Source organism: Mustela lutreola, chromosome 15 (genome assembly GCF_030435805.1).
Source record: "Mustela lutreola isolate mMusLut2 chromosome 15, mMusLut2.pri, whole genome shotgun sequence".
Lineage (NCBI taxonomy): Eukaryota > Metazoa > Chordata > Mammalia > Carnivora > Mustelidae > Mustela > Mustela lutreola.
The window spans coordinates 33843565-33864192 of NC_081304.1; the positions used below are offsets into that span (position 1 = coordinate 33843565).

General features: G+C 37.3%; 1 protein-coding gene across 3 annotated transcripts in view; it reads left to right on the forward strand.

Annotated features, from left to right (window-relative positions):
- VMP1 (vacuole membrane protein 1) overlaps positions 1-20628 on the forward strand; it is a 147562-nt gene that overhangs the window by 100640 nt on the left and 26294 nt on the right. For all 3 annotated transcript variants that reach the window (XM_059147867.1, XM_059147865.1, XM_059147866.1), the window contains 2 exons: positions 13469-13549; positions 17179-17295. In XM_059147867.1, the coding sequence (XP_059003850.1) occupies positions 13469-13549; positions 17179-17295 (198 nt within the window). The remainder of the gene's footprint in view (positions 1-13468; positions 13550-17178; positions 17296-20628) is intronic.

Consider the following 20628-nt stretch of genomic DNA (forward strand, 5'->3'; position numbering starts at 1 on the left):
GGTAAAACATCTACCTCTTTCAGTCTTGAACAGGTGGCCTCCTGTAGGAAATCAACTATTTTTTTCAACCCTGTCTTGGCTTTTACTTGTCTGTCAGTCCTTTGTGATTGTGTCCAAACAGCTTTATTTGTCCAGTAATTGAGGGTGTGCCAGTACCTGTCAGTGTTCATAAGGGGAATAGCTTAGTTAGTACCTAGATGCATGCTGATTGGAAAATGGACCCTCAGGCAGCAACTTTTTTTTTTTTAAAGATTTTATTTATTTATTTGACAGACAGAGATCACAAGTAGGCAGAGAGGCAGGCAAAGAGAGAGGAGGAAGCAGACTCCCCGCTGAGCAGAGAGCCCGATGTGGGGCTCGATCCTAGCACCCTGGGATCATGACCTGAGCCGAAGGCAGAGGAGTAACCCAATGAGCCACCCAGGCGCCCCCAGGCAGCAACTTTTAATGTATGCAAGTGGACCTCTTTCAAGGGAAGATGGAGATGGGCATTTTTTTCTGCTCCCTCTGCACTGAGCCCTGGTAAGACTGTCCACCAAGAACTGTTTCTGTCTGATACCATCCTGTTAAACCCATGAACACAAGACTCACTGGCTACTAGACCTAGACAATCAAGGGATGTGTCCCCTGCAAGGCAACCATAAAAGCTGAGGCACCAGAGGTTTGCATGAGTTATTTTCTCAGTGACACCAGTGATGGGGGGTGGGCAGGGCAGTTGTGGTGTTTGCTATCTTCTGCAGTCTCTGGAAAGGATTGCAGTGGGCCCCCATGTGTGTTACATTAGAAGCCTGCTGGGTCACCTGGTTGGCTCAGTTGGTAGAGCATGTGACTCTTAATCTCAGAGTCTTGAGTTTGAGCCTTAGGTTGAGTATAGATTTTTTTTTTTAAGATCTTATTTATTTATTTGACAGAGATCACAAGAAGGCAGATAGGCAGGCAGAGGGGGTGGAGGGAAGCAGGCTCTGCTAAGCAGAGACCCTGATGTAGGGCTCCATCCCAGGACCCTGAGATCATGACCTGATCCAAAGGCAGAAGCTTAACCCACTGAGCCACCCAGGTGCATCAAGATTTTATTTTCGAATAATCTCTATACCAAACATGGGGCTGGAACTTACAACCTCAGTTATAGCGATTTCTTTAAAACCAAAAGGGGAAAAAAAAAAAAAGAAACCCGCCCTTCAGGTTAAGGCTTTTTAGGTAAACAAATAGACCTCTTTCATGGAAAGACTGGGCATTTCTTTTTTTTCTTTTTTTTAAAGATTTTATTCATTTATTTGACAGAGAGAGATCACAAGTAGACAGAGAGGCAGGCAGAGAGAGAGAGGGAAGCAGGCTCCCTGCTGAGCAGAGAGCCCAATGGGGGACTCAATCCCAGGACCCTGAGATCATGACCTAAGCCAAAGGCAGAGGCTTTAACCCACTGAGCCACCCAGGCGCTCCAAGACTGGGCATTTCTGTGTTGCATCTGCACTGTTCCTGTTCCTTTGATGGATATGCACTTAAGGACTGTTTCTCTGTCGCAGTCTCATTCTCTGCGAATGTAAGCACCACTAGCCACCAGAGCCAGGCAATCAAGGGGGATCCCTTGCACAGCACTGCAAGATCTAGGGCACGGGACATGTCCCTAAGCTCCTTTTTGGGAGATTCCAGAAACCTAAAAATGGGTAAAGGAACAGTGTGAAGATGGCACCTGTCAGTCTCTGCAGCTCTGGAGAGTTTGCATTCAGCTTCTAGATACATTTTTTTTTAAATGATTTTATTTTTATTTGAGAGAGAGAGAAAAAGAGAAAGCATGAGCAGGGAGAGGGTCAGATCATAGAACCCATCACAGGACTGGGTCCCAGTACCTCAAGATCACGACCTGAGACAAAATCACAACCTGAGCCAAAGTTAGATGTTTAATCAGCTAAGCCACCCAGGTACCACTAGATGCATTTTAAATTAGAAGCCCATCCCCCTAACCAAAACTTTTAAGATAAGCAAATAGTCTTGCTTCATGGAAAGACTTGGTGTTCTAGTCTGCTGCCTGTATACTGGGTCCAAGGGGTTAGCCAAGATGAGTCCATGTGCTTAAGGACATGGGCTTAAGAACTGTCTTTTAGCTTGGCTTTGTGAGTCTTTTGGACATATGTCGTGTTGGCTTCAAACCTAGATGTTTTGGGTGTGCCTCTCTCAGATGGAAGTCTTAAAAGATAGGATGCTGAGTATGGGTTTGTGGGGGGGCCAAACCGTTTGTTCCTCAGGAAAAGGCTGAGAATTGTGCTTTCCCTCCCAGTTGCAGGTTGTCTCACTGGAGGTAGGGTTTATGGTGAGCTGTTTCCAAGTCTCTCCTACTTTTTTGATGTGGGGTGTTTTTTTGTTTTGTTTTTATTTTTTTCTTCTTGTTCACCTGATGTGTAGGAATAGCTCAGCTAGTTTCTGGATTTCTTTCAGAGGGAATTGTTCTTTAGATAGCTGTACATTCTGTGTGTTTGTGGGAAGAGGTGTGTTCAGGAGCCTCCTATGTCACCATCTTGAATCAGAACTCTATAATCTCTTAAAATGTCTAAATCTTAGGGCACCTTGGGTGGCTCAGTTGGTTAAGTGTCTGGCTTCAGCTCAGGTAGTGACCTCAGGGTCCTGGAACCGAGCCCAGCATCAGGCTTCCTGATCAGCCAAAAGTCTGCTTCTCCCTCTCCCTCGGACCCTCCTCCCCACTTGTATGTTGTCTCTCACTCTCTTTCAGTCCCAAATAAAGAAAATAAAATATTTAATAAATAAATAAAATATTTAGTAAATAAAATGTTTTAAACACAACTTCTGAATCTTTTAAGTTTTTTCAAAATAAGTTTGCTTTGCTTTTATGAAATGTGTTTATGTGATGTATTCTATTTGCACTATTATAGACTTTTACCCTAATATCCAATTTAAATAGAAATTCAGAGGCTCCTGGGTGGCCCAGTCAGTTAAGCAACCGACTCTTGGGTTCGGCTCAGGCCAAAACCTCAACGGTTGTGGAATTGAGCCCCATATTGGGTTCCATACTCAGTGTGGAGTCTGCTTCAGATTCTTTCTTCCTCCCCCTTCTGCTCCTCCCCTCTTGCGTGCTCTCTGTCTCAAATTAATAAGTAACATCTTAAAAAAAAAAGAAAGAAATTCCAGTGATCATCTCTGATGTAACAATGCAAAAGCCATAAATTTGATATTAAAACATTTCATTTTCGGGGCACCTGGGTGGCTCAGTGGTTTGGGCCTCTACCTTCAGCTCAGGTCCTAATCGCAGGGTCTTGGGATCAAGCCCTGCATCAGGCTCTTTGCTCAACGGGGAACCTGCTTCTTCCTCTCTCTCTGCCTGCTGTTCTACCTGCTTGTGATCTCTGTCAAATAAATAAAATCTTTATGGGCGCCTGGGTGGCTCAGTGGGTTAAGCCGCTGCCTTCGGCTCAGGTCATGATCTCAGGGTCCTGGGATCGAGTCCCGCATTGGGCTCTCTGCTCAGCAGGGAGCCTGCTTCCTCCTCTCTCTCTCTGCCTGCCTCTCTGCCTACTTGTAATCTCTCTGTGTCAAACAAATAAATAAATAAATCTTTTAAATAAATAAATAAATAAATAAAATCTTTTAAAAAAATTCATTTTCAGTAGTTGTTGCACAACTCTGCTCTGATAACCCTTTTTGGTTAGTGTATGTGCATTTTGTAATCTGGCATTTTATAGATACTAAATTTAAAATTTAGTTGGAATCACTTTATTTCATCAAGTTAACATCCCTACTTTTGCTTTTAATTCTAGAGTTTATTTCCTTACAGTCTCTACCACATAGGCATCTTTGAGTCCCTTTATAATTCAAAAACAGAATAGGTGATACAGGGCTCTTGAAAATATGCCTCTTTTTAAAGGAGACTTTAAAATAAAAATAGGGGCTCCTGTGTGGCTCACTTGGTTAAGCAGCTGCCTTCAGATTCAGGTCATGATCCTAGAGTCCCAGGATCAAGTCTCACATTGGGCTCCCCACTCAGCAGGGAGTCTGCTTCTCTCTTTGACCTTCTCCCTTCTCATATTCTCTCTCTCACACTTTCTCTCTCTCAAATAAATAAATAAAATATTTAAGAAAATAATAATATAAATAAAAATAAAGGAGACTTACTAAAATATGCAGTGTTAAAGCACAGCAGTTACATTATTGATGTTGTTTAGGAAGTTAACAGATAAAATGTTTTGTTCAGGGACGCCTGGGTGGCTCAGTTGGTTGGGCGGCTGCCTTCGGCTCAGGTCATGATCCCAGCATCCTGGGATCGAGTCCCACATCGGGCTCCTTGCTCAGCAGGGAGCCTGCTTCTCCCTCTGCCTCTGCCTGCCACTCTGTCTGCCTGTGCTTGCTCTCGCTTCTCTCTCTATGACAAATAAATAAATAAATAAATAAATAAATAAAAAATGTTTTGTTCAGGGGCGCTGAGTCGCTCATTTGGTTAAGAGACTGCCTTTGGCTCAGGTCATGATCCCAGGGTCATGGGATCCAGTCTCACATCGGACTCCATGCTTAGCGGGGAGCCTGCTTCTACCTCTCTCTTTGCTTCTCCTCCCCCTGCTTGTACTTTCCCTCTTGCTCTCTCTCTGTCAAATAAATAAATTAAATCTTTAAAAAAATATATTTTGTTCATTTGAATTCAATGAATTAATCTACATTTGTATCTGGAAAATAACCCATAAGGAACCCTGATAAAGGTAGAAAATTGCAATTGGGACATGTTTTAGTCTGACAAAAGATTATGAGTTATATCTCACTGCAGTTTCTATGAAAATGAGAATTATACCTTTTAATTGTATTTATTATGTTTAATATGACTTCATTCTAGAATATTCATTTAGTTACATGGTTATTACGATCTTAATAGCAAGTTACTATTTCAGAATGATTGTCCACAATGCTAAAACAGTTTATATTATGTCATCATTACTATTTAGCTCCATTTCTGGTTAATAGAGTTTTACTTCCTTGACACAACATATTTGACTAGGGCCAAGGAACTAAAAAGTCATTTTTAGTTGGTGAAAGAACTTCACACACACAAAGTATATTTTAAATTCCCTTTACATACAAGGGATTATTATTGAAGCTGTTGCTCTATCGTTTTTATTTATTTATTTTTTAAGATTTTATTTATTTATTTGACAGACAGAGATCACAAGTAGGCAGAGAGGCAGGCAGAGAGTGAGAGAGAGGAGGAAGCAGGCTCCCCGCGGAGCAGAGAGCCCAATGTGGGGCTCGATCCTAGGACCCTGGGATCATGACCTAAGCCGAAGGCAGAGGCTTTAACCCACTGAGCCACCCAGGCGCCCCTGCTCTATCGTTTTTAATGTTATCTGTGGAGTCACTTGAGTATCATCCCAAGCTCAGCAAAAGTTTTAACATATTATGGATTAAGAAGGCAGACAATTTACAAAATTTTAATCTATAAAATTATTCACCACTTATCACATTGATAGTAATAGGTCATCTCAAACTAACATAAGCTATTAACTAACATAAGCTATTAACCGGATACATAATTATCTCTAGTAATACTGCATTTGTTTCACAAATTTAGGTATTTTTTGTTGCTTTTAAGGAGATCTTGAAATTTCCTGTGATCACATATGGAAATTAAAATAAGTGTACTGTAGATAAATGCTATTTCATGTACTTAAATCCATCTGGTATCTTTAGATTCAAGGATTGGTATTTTATAAGCTACTTAATAATTAACCATAGAGTTTCTCTTCTCCCTTAATCATAGATACTTTTTTTTAGGAAAAAGAAAGGTGAAGTAAAAGTAGTCTAGGAATATTCGTACTTGAAGGCTTTATCTGTTCTTTCTTTATTAATCCTTAAAGTCTCAGTGATAAGAAGGATTTATTGTAACCTTGTCTCATTTGTCTTGTAGTTATTGGGTAAATGTTCCTATTTTCTCTCATTCTTAATTTCAGAAACATGATTTTGTTAAATACATAATCACAATGGGGAAAGGGGATGATAATTTTACTTGTATTTTATTTTTTAAAAAGTCGATTTACAAATCGTAAATTTGTGTTGCTTATTTAGGTAGAACTGGAGAATAAAACTTGGAGGCTTTAAATTGTGAAATAGGTAAATGTTGTGAAATGTGAATCCAGAGAAATGAAACTATTAAAAGGAATTTGTTTTTAGTTGTACAGATTTTTTTTTTACTGAAGAATGACAATTTTTTACTGAAGTAATCAAACTGAACTTGCTACATTGTTCCCACAAATGCACTAAAACAATTAAAATGAGATATTAATTTCCTTTTATATTTAACTCGAATATTGAATACCTAACATATTAATTTGTTAAACTTCTTCTTTAAAATGTTGTTGTGCACTATTGGTGTACTTTTTTTTTGCTTTTTTATTTTATATCCTGGCCTAAAAAAAAGAGCAAATTATGTTTGAAATGATTCTTTTAAACTTTAGTTAAAAGACACTGTTTTTGGCTAGTTTTGAGGGTGTATGTGTGTGTGTTTGGGCATGTAAATTGGGCTTATTGTCAAATAATGTACCTACCATACAATTCTATTTTAAAAGCAAGCAGAAGTAAATAAACATATACATGGGCAATGTTACTTTAAAATCAACATAAGAACTGTCAATATGCAAATAATTTTAAAGTACTGAAGTTATTTTAAAAAAGAACTTTTAGGGCTCCTGGGTGGCTCAGTGGGTTAAGCCTCTGCCTTCAACTCAGGTCATGAGCCCAGGATCCTAGGATCGAGTCCCACATAGGGTTCTCTGCTAAGCAGGAAGTCTGCCTCCCCTCTCTCTCTGCCTGCCTCTCTGCCTACTTGTGATCTCTGTCTGTCAAATAAATAAATAAAATCTTTAAAAAAAAAAAAAGAACTTTTAAAACTACAGAGCAACAAAGTATAATTACATTTAACATGTAGAACATTTTAGACAATAAAAGAATGTTTTCAATAAAGCCTTAAGAGCCATATCAGTAAGTTTTGAATATATGGCTTTAAGTAAAATAAGGTTAAAATAAAAACAAAATATAGTTGTGTTTATGAAATCTAAACATGGGTTACTATCAAAATATTTTAGATTTGATGCAGATACTAGTACATGCTTCCCTGAAGTTTTTTTTCATTACACGGCAAGGAGAAACATCAAGAAAATATTCTCTCAAGCTGCATATTCTGCTATTGCTGGTTTCTTATAATTAAAACAAGTGTGCAGACTTCATATTAGTTGAATTTAAATAAATGCTTATGGATTGTTTAATATATAAATGTAGTTTTAATTCTGAGAATATTGTGTAAGTCCTGGAAAATAAATTACAGGAACTGAAAGTAGCACGGTCACTGTGTGTGTTCAACACATAATAAGATTTATGAAATCCATTTTCAGTAGACAACTTTCAGACTTTAAAAAGTAAAACTTCCCATTAAAAACCTACTTAATTTGTTTTTCCTTGTAAAACACACAGCTAAAAATTAATTTTAAAAAAATGTTAAAGAGAGGTTTCTACTTCATTTACTTAGATAAAGGAACTCTTTTTCCTCTCAAATGAAAATTCTTTCTGTACCCTTAAGAATAATTGATGATGAGCACCCAGGCATCTGAAAGGGCAAGGAGTCTGTTTTCCTTTGTTCTTACCTAATTTCTATTGAATAAGGAGATTCTGCCCCAGAGGGTTAAAAGGACTCCTTACTTTCAAGATGTTTTTAAAAACATGATTCCATGAACTTCTGTAGGTTTAAATATTTTCATTTTTTTGTATATTAGATCATCTGTATAATGTTTAATCTTTCTTCATTTTTCTTTCTTTTTTTAAGAAAATTTTTTTTTTTTTTTTTTTTTTTTTTAGTAATCTCTACACCCAACATGGGGCTCGAATTTACAACCCCAGGATCAAGAGTTGCATGCCCTACCGACTGAACCAGACAGGCACCCCTAATCATTTTTTCTTTATATAAACCAGTTGGTATGGTCATACCTTTTTGCCAATTTAAATGCGTTTGTATGGGGGTGCCTGGATGGGGCTCGGTTAGTAGAGTATATGACTTGATGTCAGGGTCATGAGTTCAATCCCACAATGGGCATAGCACTTTTTTTTTTTTTTTTTAAAGATTGTATTTATTCATTTGACGGAGAGAAAGAGAGCACAAGCAGGGGGAGCAGCAGACAGATGAAGAGGGAGAGAGAGAAGCATGCTCCCCACTGAGCAGAGAGCCTAGTGCAGGGCTGGATCTCAGGACCTTGGGATCATGACCTGAGCCAAAGGCAGATGTTTAATGATTAAGCCACCCAGGTGCCCCTAGAACTTACTTTAAAAAAAAAAAAAAAAGTGTGTGTGTGTATATGTATCATTATAATATGGGAAAAATCAGTTTAAAATGATGGCACTATCATAGTAACTTGGTTTAAATAAATATAAAATTCTAAAGCCTTTAGGAATGCCTGGGTGACTCAGTCCTTTAAGCATCTGCCTTCACCTCAGGTCATGATCCCAGGGTCCTGCATCCAGCTCCTTGCTCAGAGGAGCCTGCTTCTTGTTCTGCCTGCTACCCCCGCCACCCTGCTGCTTGTACTCTCTCTATGTCTCTCTGACAAATAAATAAAGCCTTTTAAAAAAAAAAAAAAAAGAAAGAAAAAGATTCTAAAACCATTAAATTAAGATAAAACAGGACACCAAACTTTAAATAAAACACTTCACTGATCTTTTCTACACAATTTTATGTAAAAAAAAAAAAAAAATAGTTTTTTTGCTGTAATTTTACATAATGAGAACTATATAAATGGTATGATAGAAAAGTGTTCCCAGGGGTGGCTGGGTGGCTCAGTTGGTTAAGTGACTGCCTTAGGCTTGTAAGGGCCTAAAACTGACCCTGCCCCCACCTCAGGGAACTTACTTAAAAGCAAGTCTGGGAAACCAGTCCCAGGTAACAAAGCCCAAATATAAGGGCGGGTCAGGCCAGGTAGAGACATCCAATCCATGGGGCTTGCATACTGTCTCCCTAGCTACCAAGCAGTGTGGGTCCTGCCTTTTGGGCGCCAATTCTGACCAAGGTGGTAGGCTAGTTCAAGTATCTGCTAGGGTAAATTATAATTCAGTTGGCCACCTGTGTGTAACCTAGCATGACTGTGCAGCTTTCTCTGTGTGTTACAATCTCATTGGTCACCTGTGTGTGGCCAGGTCCAACCACATGGCCTTTGCTCTATAAAAGTTAGTCTGTGAGGCTGGGAGGGGTCGCCTCTTTGTAAGAGATGTCCCTGGCCGGTCAGTTTGATTCTCGATGCTTGGTGCAAAATAAAGCTTTACTTGACTTTCACTTTGTATCAGTCTCACTCCTTTGATCACGGACCTATTATTGGGGGACCTAATAGGCTCAGGTCATGATCCTGGATCAAATCCAGGATCAAATTTGATCCCAGGATCAAATCTTGCATCAGCCTCCCTGATCAGCAGGGAGTCTGCTTCTCCCTCTGACCCTCCCTGCTCTCATGCTCTCTCTCATTCTCTCTTTCTCGAATAAATAAATAAAATCTTAAAAAAAAAAAAAAGGAAAAGTATTCCTACATTTGTCCAACTTGGGACATAAAAAGTGTGTGTTATCTTTAAAATAAAATTTATATAGACTTTTTCTTTGTCTTACTTTTTTTTTTTAAAGATTTCACTTATGTATTGATGGAGAGAGAGAGTACAAGCAGGGGGGAGCAGCAGGGAGAGGGAGGAAAAGGGAGAAGCAGGTTCCCATTGAGAAGAGAGCCTGACATGGGGCTCAGTTCTAAGACCCCAGAATCATGACCTGAGCCAAAGGCACACGCTTAACTGACTGAGCCGCTGAAGTGCCCGTTTCACTTTTTCTTAGCAGTTGAGTGCCATCTTACCACTCATAAAAATGGATTTGCTATGAAGATACCAAGGGTTGTAAAGGAAGATATTTTTCTGAATTAATATTTTTAAATCTTGGGCTACATTGTTAAATTTCATAACTTGCTTATACTCTAATAGTATTGTTTGATATATATGTGTATATTTTTTAAAGATTTTATTTATCTATTTGGCAGAGAGAGATCACAAGTAGGCAGAGAGGCAAGCAGAGAGAGAGAGAGGAGGAAGCAGGCTCCCTGTGGAGCAGAGACCCCAATGCAGGACTTGATCCCAGGACCCTGAGATCCTGACCCGAGCTGAAGGCAGAGGCTTAACCCACTGAGCCACCCAGGCACCCCGTTTGATATTTTTAAAACTCAAAATATATCTTCATTATGGCTTACCAATTTTTATTTAGTGCTTCTAGTGAATTACAGTTTAATGACTTGGGGAATTGATTGTATAAATTATTAAAAATGAATGGAAATATAATTTGTTTTAAAACAAGTTATATAGGAAAATTGGTGTCATTATATATTAAACAGTTTTTAAATCAATAAGATTAGAAGAAACAAGTGTTGGCAATGATGCAGAGAAAGGGGAACCCTCTTGCACTATTTGTGAGCAGGCAAACTGGTGCAGCCACTTGAGAAAACAGTATGGAGATTCCTCAGAAAGTTAAAAATAGATCTGCCCTGCACCCCTGCAATTGCCCTACTAGGTATTTACCCAAAGGATACAAAAACACATATTTGAAGGGGTATATGCACCACAATGTTTATAGCAGCATTATCAACAATAGCCATACCTTGGAGAGATCCCAAATGGCCATCAACTGATAAATGGATAAAGATGTAGTGTGTGTGTGTGCACACACACACATGGAATATTACTCAGCCATCAAAAAAAAAAAGAAAAGAAATCTTGTCATTTGCAATAACATGGGTGGAGCTAGAGTGTATTATGCCAAATGAAATAAGTCAGTCAGAGAAAGACAAATAGCATATGATCTCATTCATATGTTGAACTGAAAAAAGAAAACATGAACATATGGGAAGGGGGAAAAGAAAAAAAGGAGAGAGGGAGGCCACCTGGCTGGCTCAGTTGGTTAAGCACCTGCCTTCGGCTCAGGTCATGATCCCAGTGTCCTGGGATTGAGCCCTGCATCTGGCTCTCTGCTCAGCCTGAAGCCTGCTTCTCCCTCTCCCACTTGCCCTGCTTGTGTTCGCTCTCTTGCTATGTCCCTCTCTAATAAATAAATAAAATCCTTAAAAAAAAAAAAAAAAAGGAGAGAGAGAGGGAAAGAAACCATAGGAGACTTAACAATAGAGGAAAAACTGAGGGTTCAAGGCGGGGAGGTGGGTGGGGGTGGGCTAGATGGGTGATGAGTATTAAGGAGGAGGGCACTTGTTGTGATGAGCCCTGGGTGTTGTATGTAAGTGATGAATCACTGAATTCTTCTCCAGAAACCAATATGGGCACCTGGGTAGCTCAGTGGGGTAAACCTATGCCTTCAGCTCAGATCATGATCTTAGGGTCTTGGGATCGAGTCCTCCATTGGGCTCCCTGCTCAGCAGGAAGCCTGCTTCTCTTTCTCTCTCACTCCCCCTGCTTGTACTCCCTCTCTTGCTGTATTTTTCTCTGTTAGATGAATAAATAAAATCTTTTTTAAAAAATCTGAATAAAAATAGAAATTTCTCTCTGCTGCAGTAGTTCAGTTTGTTTAAAAATATTAAATATTGGGGGCACCTGGCTGTCTCAGTTGGTAGAGCATGTGACTCTTGATCTCAAAGTTGTGTGTTCAAGCCCACATTCAGTGTAGAGCTTACGTTAAAATTATATATATATATATATATATATATATATATATATATATAAAATCTGATATAGTTGACTTACTGAAAAAGGAAGACATCACAAAAAGGAAAATTTTCTCTTTGGAAATAAATTGTTAAATTACAAAACTACATTATAAAATTTAGTTAATGATTGACTTTGAAAGCTGATATATTTGAACTTGAAAGTGTTTATCTTAACAGTTATCTTAACTGTTAATATCTTTTAAAATATACTTACTGGTTTAATTCCTTCAATTTTCTCACCATCCTCACCACTTTTCTCACCAACCAAGTAAGTTGGAGGGAGTTTGTGTTTTATTTTGTTATGTTTGTTTTTAGTAAGCTCAATACCCAACATGGGGCTTAAACTCACCTCCTTGAAGTCCAGAGTCCCATGCTCTATCAACTGAGCCAGCCAGGCATCCCCAGAGTGGCACTTTTAAGGGGGGAGGTTTATTTGTAGCATCAACATGCAGGAAAAAGGAAATCATGAAAATATGCTAGCCTGCCAAATGCCTGTTTCAGCATGGAAGATAGCATAGTAAGATAAAAGAGCACTGATTTCAGAGTCTAAAGGATCTGCTCTGTTATAATGCAGGATTATTGAAAGGCTTGAGTAAAATGTTTCTGAAAATATTTCATGACACTAGCACAAGCTGTGAAATGTAACATGTCATTTTGCTTTGGGGGGTAATAAATGCTTATTCAGTTATTGCCACGGAACTATTTTTTTCATTTTCTGACTGGTGATCAGTAGAGGTGTCTTTGTTGACTGTCTTGAAAAATTCTATGATTTTCTACCCTGTTGTTAATCAGGGAGTAAGTCTGGCAAATAGTAGAAGGAAAGAAGAAGGGCGCCTGGGTGGCTCAGTGGGGTAAGCCGCTGACTTCGGCTCGGGTCATGATCTCAGGGTCCTGGGATCGAGTCCCGCATGGGGCTCTCTGCTCAGCAGGGAGCCTGCTTCCTCCTCTCTCTGTCTGCCTGCCTCTCTGCTTACTTGTGATCTCTCTCTGTCAAATAAATAATAAATAAAATCTTTAAAAAAAAAAAAAGAAGGAAAGAAGAAGAGACAAATGTGGTAGGTCAGTATTTCCAAAAGAATGAATTGGTTCGGGGTGTCTGCGTGGCTTGGTCTGTTGAGTGTCTGACTCTTGAGCTCCGCTCAAGTCTTGATCTCAGGGTTGTGAATTCAAGCCCCACACTAGGCTCCATCCTGGGTGTGAAGCCTACTTTAAAAAAAAAAAAAGAATGTGTTGGTTCATAGTTCGTTTATAACATTTTGTTCATCCTTAGATAATGCAGAGATAATACGAAAAATTAACAATGTTTTGGCTTATTCTTGAATTGTGGTGAAAGTTTATCTTTAGGATATAATATTTTTATCAAGATTTTATTTGTGGGGTGCCTGGGAAGCTCAGTTGTTAAGCATCTGCCTTCAGCTCAGGTCATGATCCGAGTCCTGGGATCAAGCCCCTGCATTGGGCTCCCTACTCTGTAGGAAGTCTGCTTCTCTCACTCCCACTCCCTGTGCTTGTGTCCCCTCTCTTGCCGTCTCTCTCTCTCTCTGTCAAATAAATAAATAAAATCTTTAAAAAACAAAAAAGATTATATTTGCATATTTTTTAGTGCAACCTTTTGTGATTTTTTTTTTAATCATTCATCAAAAACAATGAATAAGTGAATCAGGTTGTGAGATACTTAATATTATAAACTCTATAAAGAGCCATCTTTCATTCTTTCTTATACTTTTCATTAATGTTTTGATTATCCTCCTTTTATACAGGACTTTGCTTCCCGGGCTAAACTGGCAGTTCAAAACCTAGTACAGAAAGTTGGATTTTTTGGAATTTTGGCCTGTGCTTCAGTAAGTGAATTGTATTAAAAGTGAGAAATGCTAATAAATGGTAGATTTATATTTTGATCCAATTTGTTTTTAAAGATAGCACACTTAGAAAAATAAAGATAACACACTTGAGTGAACAAAAATGTTATCACTTTTAATGAGTATGTAATTTTATTAATCATTCATCTTACTCCTCAAATGAGCTGTTTCTGTTGGATAGTTTCATACCTTGTTTACTGACTTTTTAAACATTTCATCTTGCCATTGATGACTTTGGACCGAAATAGCTTGTTTCAGTAAGAATAAAAAAGATTTGGGGCGCCTGGGTGGCTCAGTGGGTTAAAGCCTCTGCTTTCGGCTCGGGTCATGATCCCAGGGTCCTGGGATCGAGCCCCGCGTCGGGCTCTCTGCTCAGCAGGGAGCCTGCTTCCACTTCTCTCTCTGCCTGCCTCTCTGCCTACTTGTGGTCTCTGTCTGTCAAATAAATAAATAAAATATTAAAAAAAAAAAAAAAAAAAAAAAAAAAAAAAAAAGAATAAAAAAGATTTTAAAAAAGAAAGATAAAATTCATCCTTTCCATGAAAAACTTATAAAATGACGTGCATTTAACCAAATAAAATGACTTCATTCCTTCCAGAGTTATAGATAAGTAGGCTTTTTCCAGAGTTTCAAGCATTAATTATAAGGAAGAATTCATATGAAAAACCTGTCTCAAGGGATATTTACAATTATCAAAGTAATCAAAACCTCTCGGGCAAAGTTAAGTGCATCTTTGGCTACAGTGAACTAAGAAGCCACTTACGTCAAAAATGTAGTTAATATCTCAAATTGCAGATTTGTAAAACTGACATTTATTGATGAGTTGGTTTTTATCCTGGTCCTTTTCTAACATAATAGAAACAGTTATATTTGAAATGGAACATTTTGAACAGAGTTTTCTTTGGTAGCCTGTGCACAATTTTTGGCACTTCAGTGGTGGATTTCTCCAGTATAACTAGGTGCATCTAGTTGATATGATGAAAACTGCAACTGTAAGTATAATGCACAAAATTATTGTCTACTGACACACAACTCCTTTATCCATTATGTACTAGAATATGAATAAATCTTTGAGTACTCCTGTCTTAGCAAAGCAAATGACCAGAAAAGAAGACAATTGGTGCCAAAATTTCTAATGGATGTGAACATTTTAGATATACTGTAAAATATACATGTGCCTTTGACCCTGGCAATTTAGAAATTTTTGTATTCTAAGTTTTCTTTTTAATGTTTAATATTTTATCATAATACTGACCTCAACTATTTGAGCAATTTATAAGTTAAGTTTATTGTAGAATTGGTTTTGGCATTTCTATACCAGTTTTGCCTCTTATTAACTACATAACCTAGTCAGGTTACTCTCTTTGAACCCTGATTTTCTAATTTTTAAGATGGGGCAATAAGACACTCATTGTAAAGGCTGATGTGAGGATTTAAGATAACGTATGTGAACTAACAGGGTGCTTAGAACATAAAATGTTCCTTCATTTTTTATTGTTATTCATTAGCTTTGATTCAGTCACTGAGTGTTAGGAATAAAGAGATGAAAGATATTCCCTTTTCTCAAGGATGCCGAAGTCCAGTGAGGAAGACCATTGAAATACAAGGATAAGTAGAAAGTGCCGTGGAAGTCAACAGAATGGGATTAAGCTGTGAGGCCTAATGGATAATAATGTCCTTACGTTAGAGGTTAAGTGAACAAGCATGACAGCCGTATTGCCTGAGTTGAAATCCTGCTCTGCTGTTGAAATCCTGCTATCCTGAATAAACTGTCAAACCTGTCTGTCTCACTTTTCTGTAAAGTGAGTGTAATGGTACCATATAGCATTATTTGAGATTAAATAAGTTGACAATGTAGAAATTTTAGAAAAGTACTGAACAAGTCAAAGCATTCAAGAAAAATTAGCTTTCATTATTTGTGGGGAAAACACACAGTACCTTCAGTTTATTAAAACAAAATAGTATGTCTTCTTTGGTACTCGTCTATCCATGTGTCCTCACTTCTGAAAATCCACTTTCTATACTAGTCAGCCTTCTTTATATTTGACTAGGAATAGTCCAATTGATAGATCAGTTTGGCCTTCTAGGAACTTTTTTCTAGAAAATTTTTGATACTTAAAGTGTTGAAAGCATATATAGTTCATTTAAGTTTATTAATTATTTTGTTAAAATTCGAACTAAGATAAATAAAACTTCTAGTTAGGGAAAGTTTCAAAGCTACTTAGTTCATTTAATGCCAGTCTTCCTTTCTGTGTATTTAGCCAGGAGTTGAAAAACAAAAATTAATAACGTGCACATGAAACAATAAATGCACTGATTATTTATGCTCTTCTGAGGGTATATAGCATACGCTGAGGTGTCCAACATGTTTAGCAAATTCTAATTTTTAATCTCTGCTTTACATCTTGTATACTTTAGATTAATTTCTATTTCAACATGAGGTAGAGCCTGATAATATAGCAAAACAATTAAAATTATAATCCATGGAGTTATGAAGGTCACATGAGAAAATATAAGAAATGATTGATGTAAAGTTGTACAAATGGTATTGTTATTAACATGATTATAAGACAGATGAAATTGCATAAAACATTTGAATTTGGATGAGAAAAACATCTGAGTTATTGAATCCAAGTGTTATGAACAAAAGAATATTTGAATTCTAATTTAGTCATGGACTTATTTTTAAAAGAACATATGTGACAAATATCTTTTAAACAACTAGGCTTTTCTTTGAAATTTCAAAAATGAAATTATATAAATTAATTGGCTTCTGAATGGTTTTGCCAACTGCCACAAGGACAGAGTGCTTCTATGGGAGAAAAATAGATGAAGTGCTCAAAAGCAGCGTGTGGTTTCTTTGCATTTTTGCATGAAATTGTATTTCAGCATTCTTGAAATGTGGGAATGTTTGGAAAAGGTATTTGTTTTGAATCGTTTCTTTGTCTGGGACTGAGTATTCAAAACATCTGAATCTATGTGCTCATATTTCCACACTTGATTTTCTTTTTAAAATATATTACACAGTCCCACAGCCTTGGGCTGTCACACAAATGATGAGGTTTGTATGTGCAATATACAAATTATGAATTTTTTATGTTGAGAAATAAAAGCCCATTTCCACATAAATGTATTTGTGACTTTTATTAGAATGTTTGCTGTAAAGATGTGAGTACTTTCTAGATAATACTCTATTTCAAGCTGAAGATTTTAAAGCCCTAGTAACTACTGAAATAAGCTTTTTCTTCATTTATACCTCACCTTAGACAGAGCTACCAAATGGCAGTGTGCTGAAAGGTATTAAATTCCTGCAGGTCCATTGGTTTTATCCAATTCTAATGTGATTAAAAGAAAAAAATATATGGGGTGTTAGCTATAAATAATAAAAGCAAAAGGACAGCTGATTTGCTTTGAACAGCAGCCTGAAATGAATATGAGACCCAACTTACAGAAACGTTAGAATACTTGCCTAACCTTCTGAACAGCCTAGTGATGAGGGAACCTATACCTGTCTTTGCAGTGAAAGCAAGGCTTAAAGCATGATTCCCCATACCTGTAAATCATAAGATGAATCTGTTCCTTGGATTATATATTTTAACTTTTTTTCTTAGATTCCAAATCCTCTATTTGATCTGGCTGGAATAACATGTGGACACTTTCTTGTACCTTTTTGGACTTTCTTTGGTGCAACTCTGATTGGAAAAGCAATAATTAAGATGCATATCCAGGTAATTATACCCTTTGATTCACTGCCTAATGATAATGAGCCCATTAAAAGGCACTAAAACTTAATTTCTTTGCTCATTCCAGTATTAATTGTTAATATTTTGGTTTTGCTTCTTTTGGTTGGTAACTTACTGTGGTATTTAACCATATCATTTGGAAGTTAGTGAATTTGGTACAAATTTTTCCTGTGACCCTTTAAGACTTTTCTTCTTATTTCCTTTCTTTCCTTCTTTTTCCTCCCTCCTTTCCTGTCTTTCTTTATTTCACTTTTTGCCTTGTGAAACTGTTCCTCCAAGACTATTACCAACCAAAAATAGTGTTCCTGTATAGGAAAATGCATTTCATTTTCACATACATAGTCTAAAATTTTCACATTTTTACTGACCATGAGCTGAGAGAAAATGGCCTTTCACTAATTCTACTTTTCTTTCATACCCCCCCACAATAATACTTCCTCTCAAGGCATTAATGTCCTTTACAGAAAACCAGCCAGATGTTAGTGTGGGAGAGAATGGGGAAGAAAAGGGTCTCTGAAGAGGTGAAGAGCTGTGGGTTGTGGTTAGAGAAGTGAGAATCTGCTATTGTTCAAAGCCAGTCTTAACAAAAGCCCTAGGATAGAGGTATGTATATATATGAATAGAGGAGAGAGAATGAAGGGAAATGAATAGGTGATTCTAGGACTGTGATATGAATTGTTTCCTTTTAAAAGGGTAAATCTCACTAAAAGAAAACAAAATTAACCTGAATAGAATTTCTTAACCAGTGAGGTTTGCAGCACAGAGGCATACACCAAATGAAAGGCAAGAGCAGTGAGTAATATCTGCCCTAGAATGATTTCTTCAAAATTAAAAACCCTTTTGTCCCAGGTTTCTTCTTAACACCTCTCTACCTGTAGTTCTTAGGGAAGAATGGGACAAGAAAACTTGAGCTGCTTTTACATGCCCAGTTTCTAATGTTATATTTTGGCATTTGGGATAAGTTTAGTGAGCCCATCCTCTGCTCCCCTGCCATGGTAATCACTCAGTATTCCAAGGGCATTACTCCTTCAAGGAATATATTTTCTCTCACTTATACTAAGTATATTGTTCAATGAAATTAGTTTTTTAATGTCAAAATGCTGTTTACTTTGGTAAACATTATAAGACCATATTAGAATTTTTTAAATAATAAAACCCTATGGGAGTAGTAGATTATTTTACAGTATAACAGAGAATAATTTTTTTCTTTGATCTTTTCAGTTCTTTCTGGGGAAGAAGGCAGCTAACATTTTGCTTTTTTAAAATAAAAAATTTTCCCTTGAAAGTATTAATACCTAAGAAACTATAACAGATTATTTTAATTCTGTTTATAATAGCAACTTCTCTGAGAATCCATAAGCTTTATGTACCCAGCTTTGTGTAGTAACTTTCTGTATGAATTTAGTAAAATTTATTATGCTAGGAGTATTCTATAGTGATAGGTCATGCAACTTATCAGATTTTTCATTACAGAATATTAAAAATAGTATATTTTTAAACATTCTCAGTTTTTTTCAAGTTATAATATTTTTTAAAGATAGAGGGTTTGTTTTTTTTTTTTTTTTTTTTAAGATTTTATTTATTTATTTATTTGACAGACAGAGACCACAAGTAGGCAGAGAGGCAAGCAGAGAGAGAGGAGGAAGCAGGCTCCCCGCTGAGCAGAGAGCTGGAGGTAGGGCTGGATCCCAGGACCCTGAAATCATGACCTGAGCTGAAGGCAGAGGCTTTAACCCAGTGAGCCCAGGCACCCCTCAAGTTATGATAATGTTTAAGTTTTTTATATGGTACTTCACATTTTAAAGCACTTAGTGTTTGTGTGTTGATTTTATTATAATCCTTGGATAGAAAAACAACTACTCTGTTTTATAATTGTCACACTTATAAGGTTAATAAGTAAAGTAAGTAACAGTTGGAATTTGAACCTATGGCTTCTGGCTTCAAGTTCAGTGTTTTTTCCTTTTTTTTGCATTGCCTTCTTAAACTATAAATTATTTATGTGATTAAGGAAACTGAACTGTTTAAAGCCTGCTATTTATCAGGACCTGTGCCAGGCAGTGTGCATTGGTCATCTCAGAACAATCCCATGAGATAGTTATTATCCATATTACATATGTATGGGAATTGAGTGTTAGAGAAGATAAAATACATGGCTAAAGCCCTGGAATTGAAACCAAATTCTATAAATTCAAAGCTATACTCTGTATCTGTGTGGAACAAAAAAAAGAAAGCCAAAATCTTTCTGTTTCTGAAAGCAGAGAATCTGCATTCCTTCACTAAACTGAGACCATGGGATATGTTTTCTGTGTTCCATTTTACCATGGAGACATAGTTTCTAAAGGCACGTCACTTGATGTACATCCAGATGTAGCTCAGGGTGACAAACATTTCTCATTCTTTGGGTAGGCAATCGTAGTGCATAATATAAATGTTTTAACTATTTCTGAAGTAATCAGAAGGAAACCACACAGATTTTTCTGTCATCTAATAGTAAACCCATCTTCTGGTTCTTTTCCCCTTTTTTTTCAGCCTAAAGTAAACAGCCAAAAATACTGTTTTTATTCATATCTTGCTATTTGTTAAACTTCCCCTAAAAATTTCAAATTAGCCCACCTAATAATGTTAGATTGGGATTTCCAAACTCAGTACATTTATACTCAATATTTTACATAATCCTATGTAAACTTACATACCATGTATATTGTTTATTACCTCTTTATCTTTCCACCACAGACACATACACAGAAATATAAGCTCCATGAAGGTGGAGAATTTAGTCTTTGACTCACTGAGTATTCTAGTGCCTAGAATATCATCTGGCATGGAGTAGACATTCAGTAAATTTAAGTGATCTGTACATTCAACATGGGTCTCAAACTCAGAGCCCTGAGATCAAGAGTCACACACTCTTCCAGCTGAGCCAACCAGGGTGCCCCACTCAGTAAATTTGGGTGTTGTTTTTTTTAAGATTTTATTTTTTTTTAAACAGAATCTTTTTTTTTTTTTTTAAATTTTATCTATTTATTTGACAGACAAAGATCACAAGTAGGCAGAGAGGCAGGCAGAGAGAGAGGAGGAAGCAGGCTCCCTGCTGAGCAAAGAGCCCGATGCGGGGCTTCATCCCAAGACCCTAGGATCATGACCCGAGCAGAAGGCAGAGGCTTTAACCCACTGAGTCACCCAGGCGCCCCAAGATTTTATTTTATTGAAAGAGAGAGCAAGTGTGAGCTGGGGAAGGGGAAGAGGGAGAAGGGAAGAGAGAATCTCAGGCAGACTTCTTGCTGAGTGCAGGGCCCCACACAGTGCTTGATCGCACAA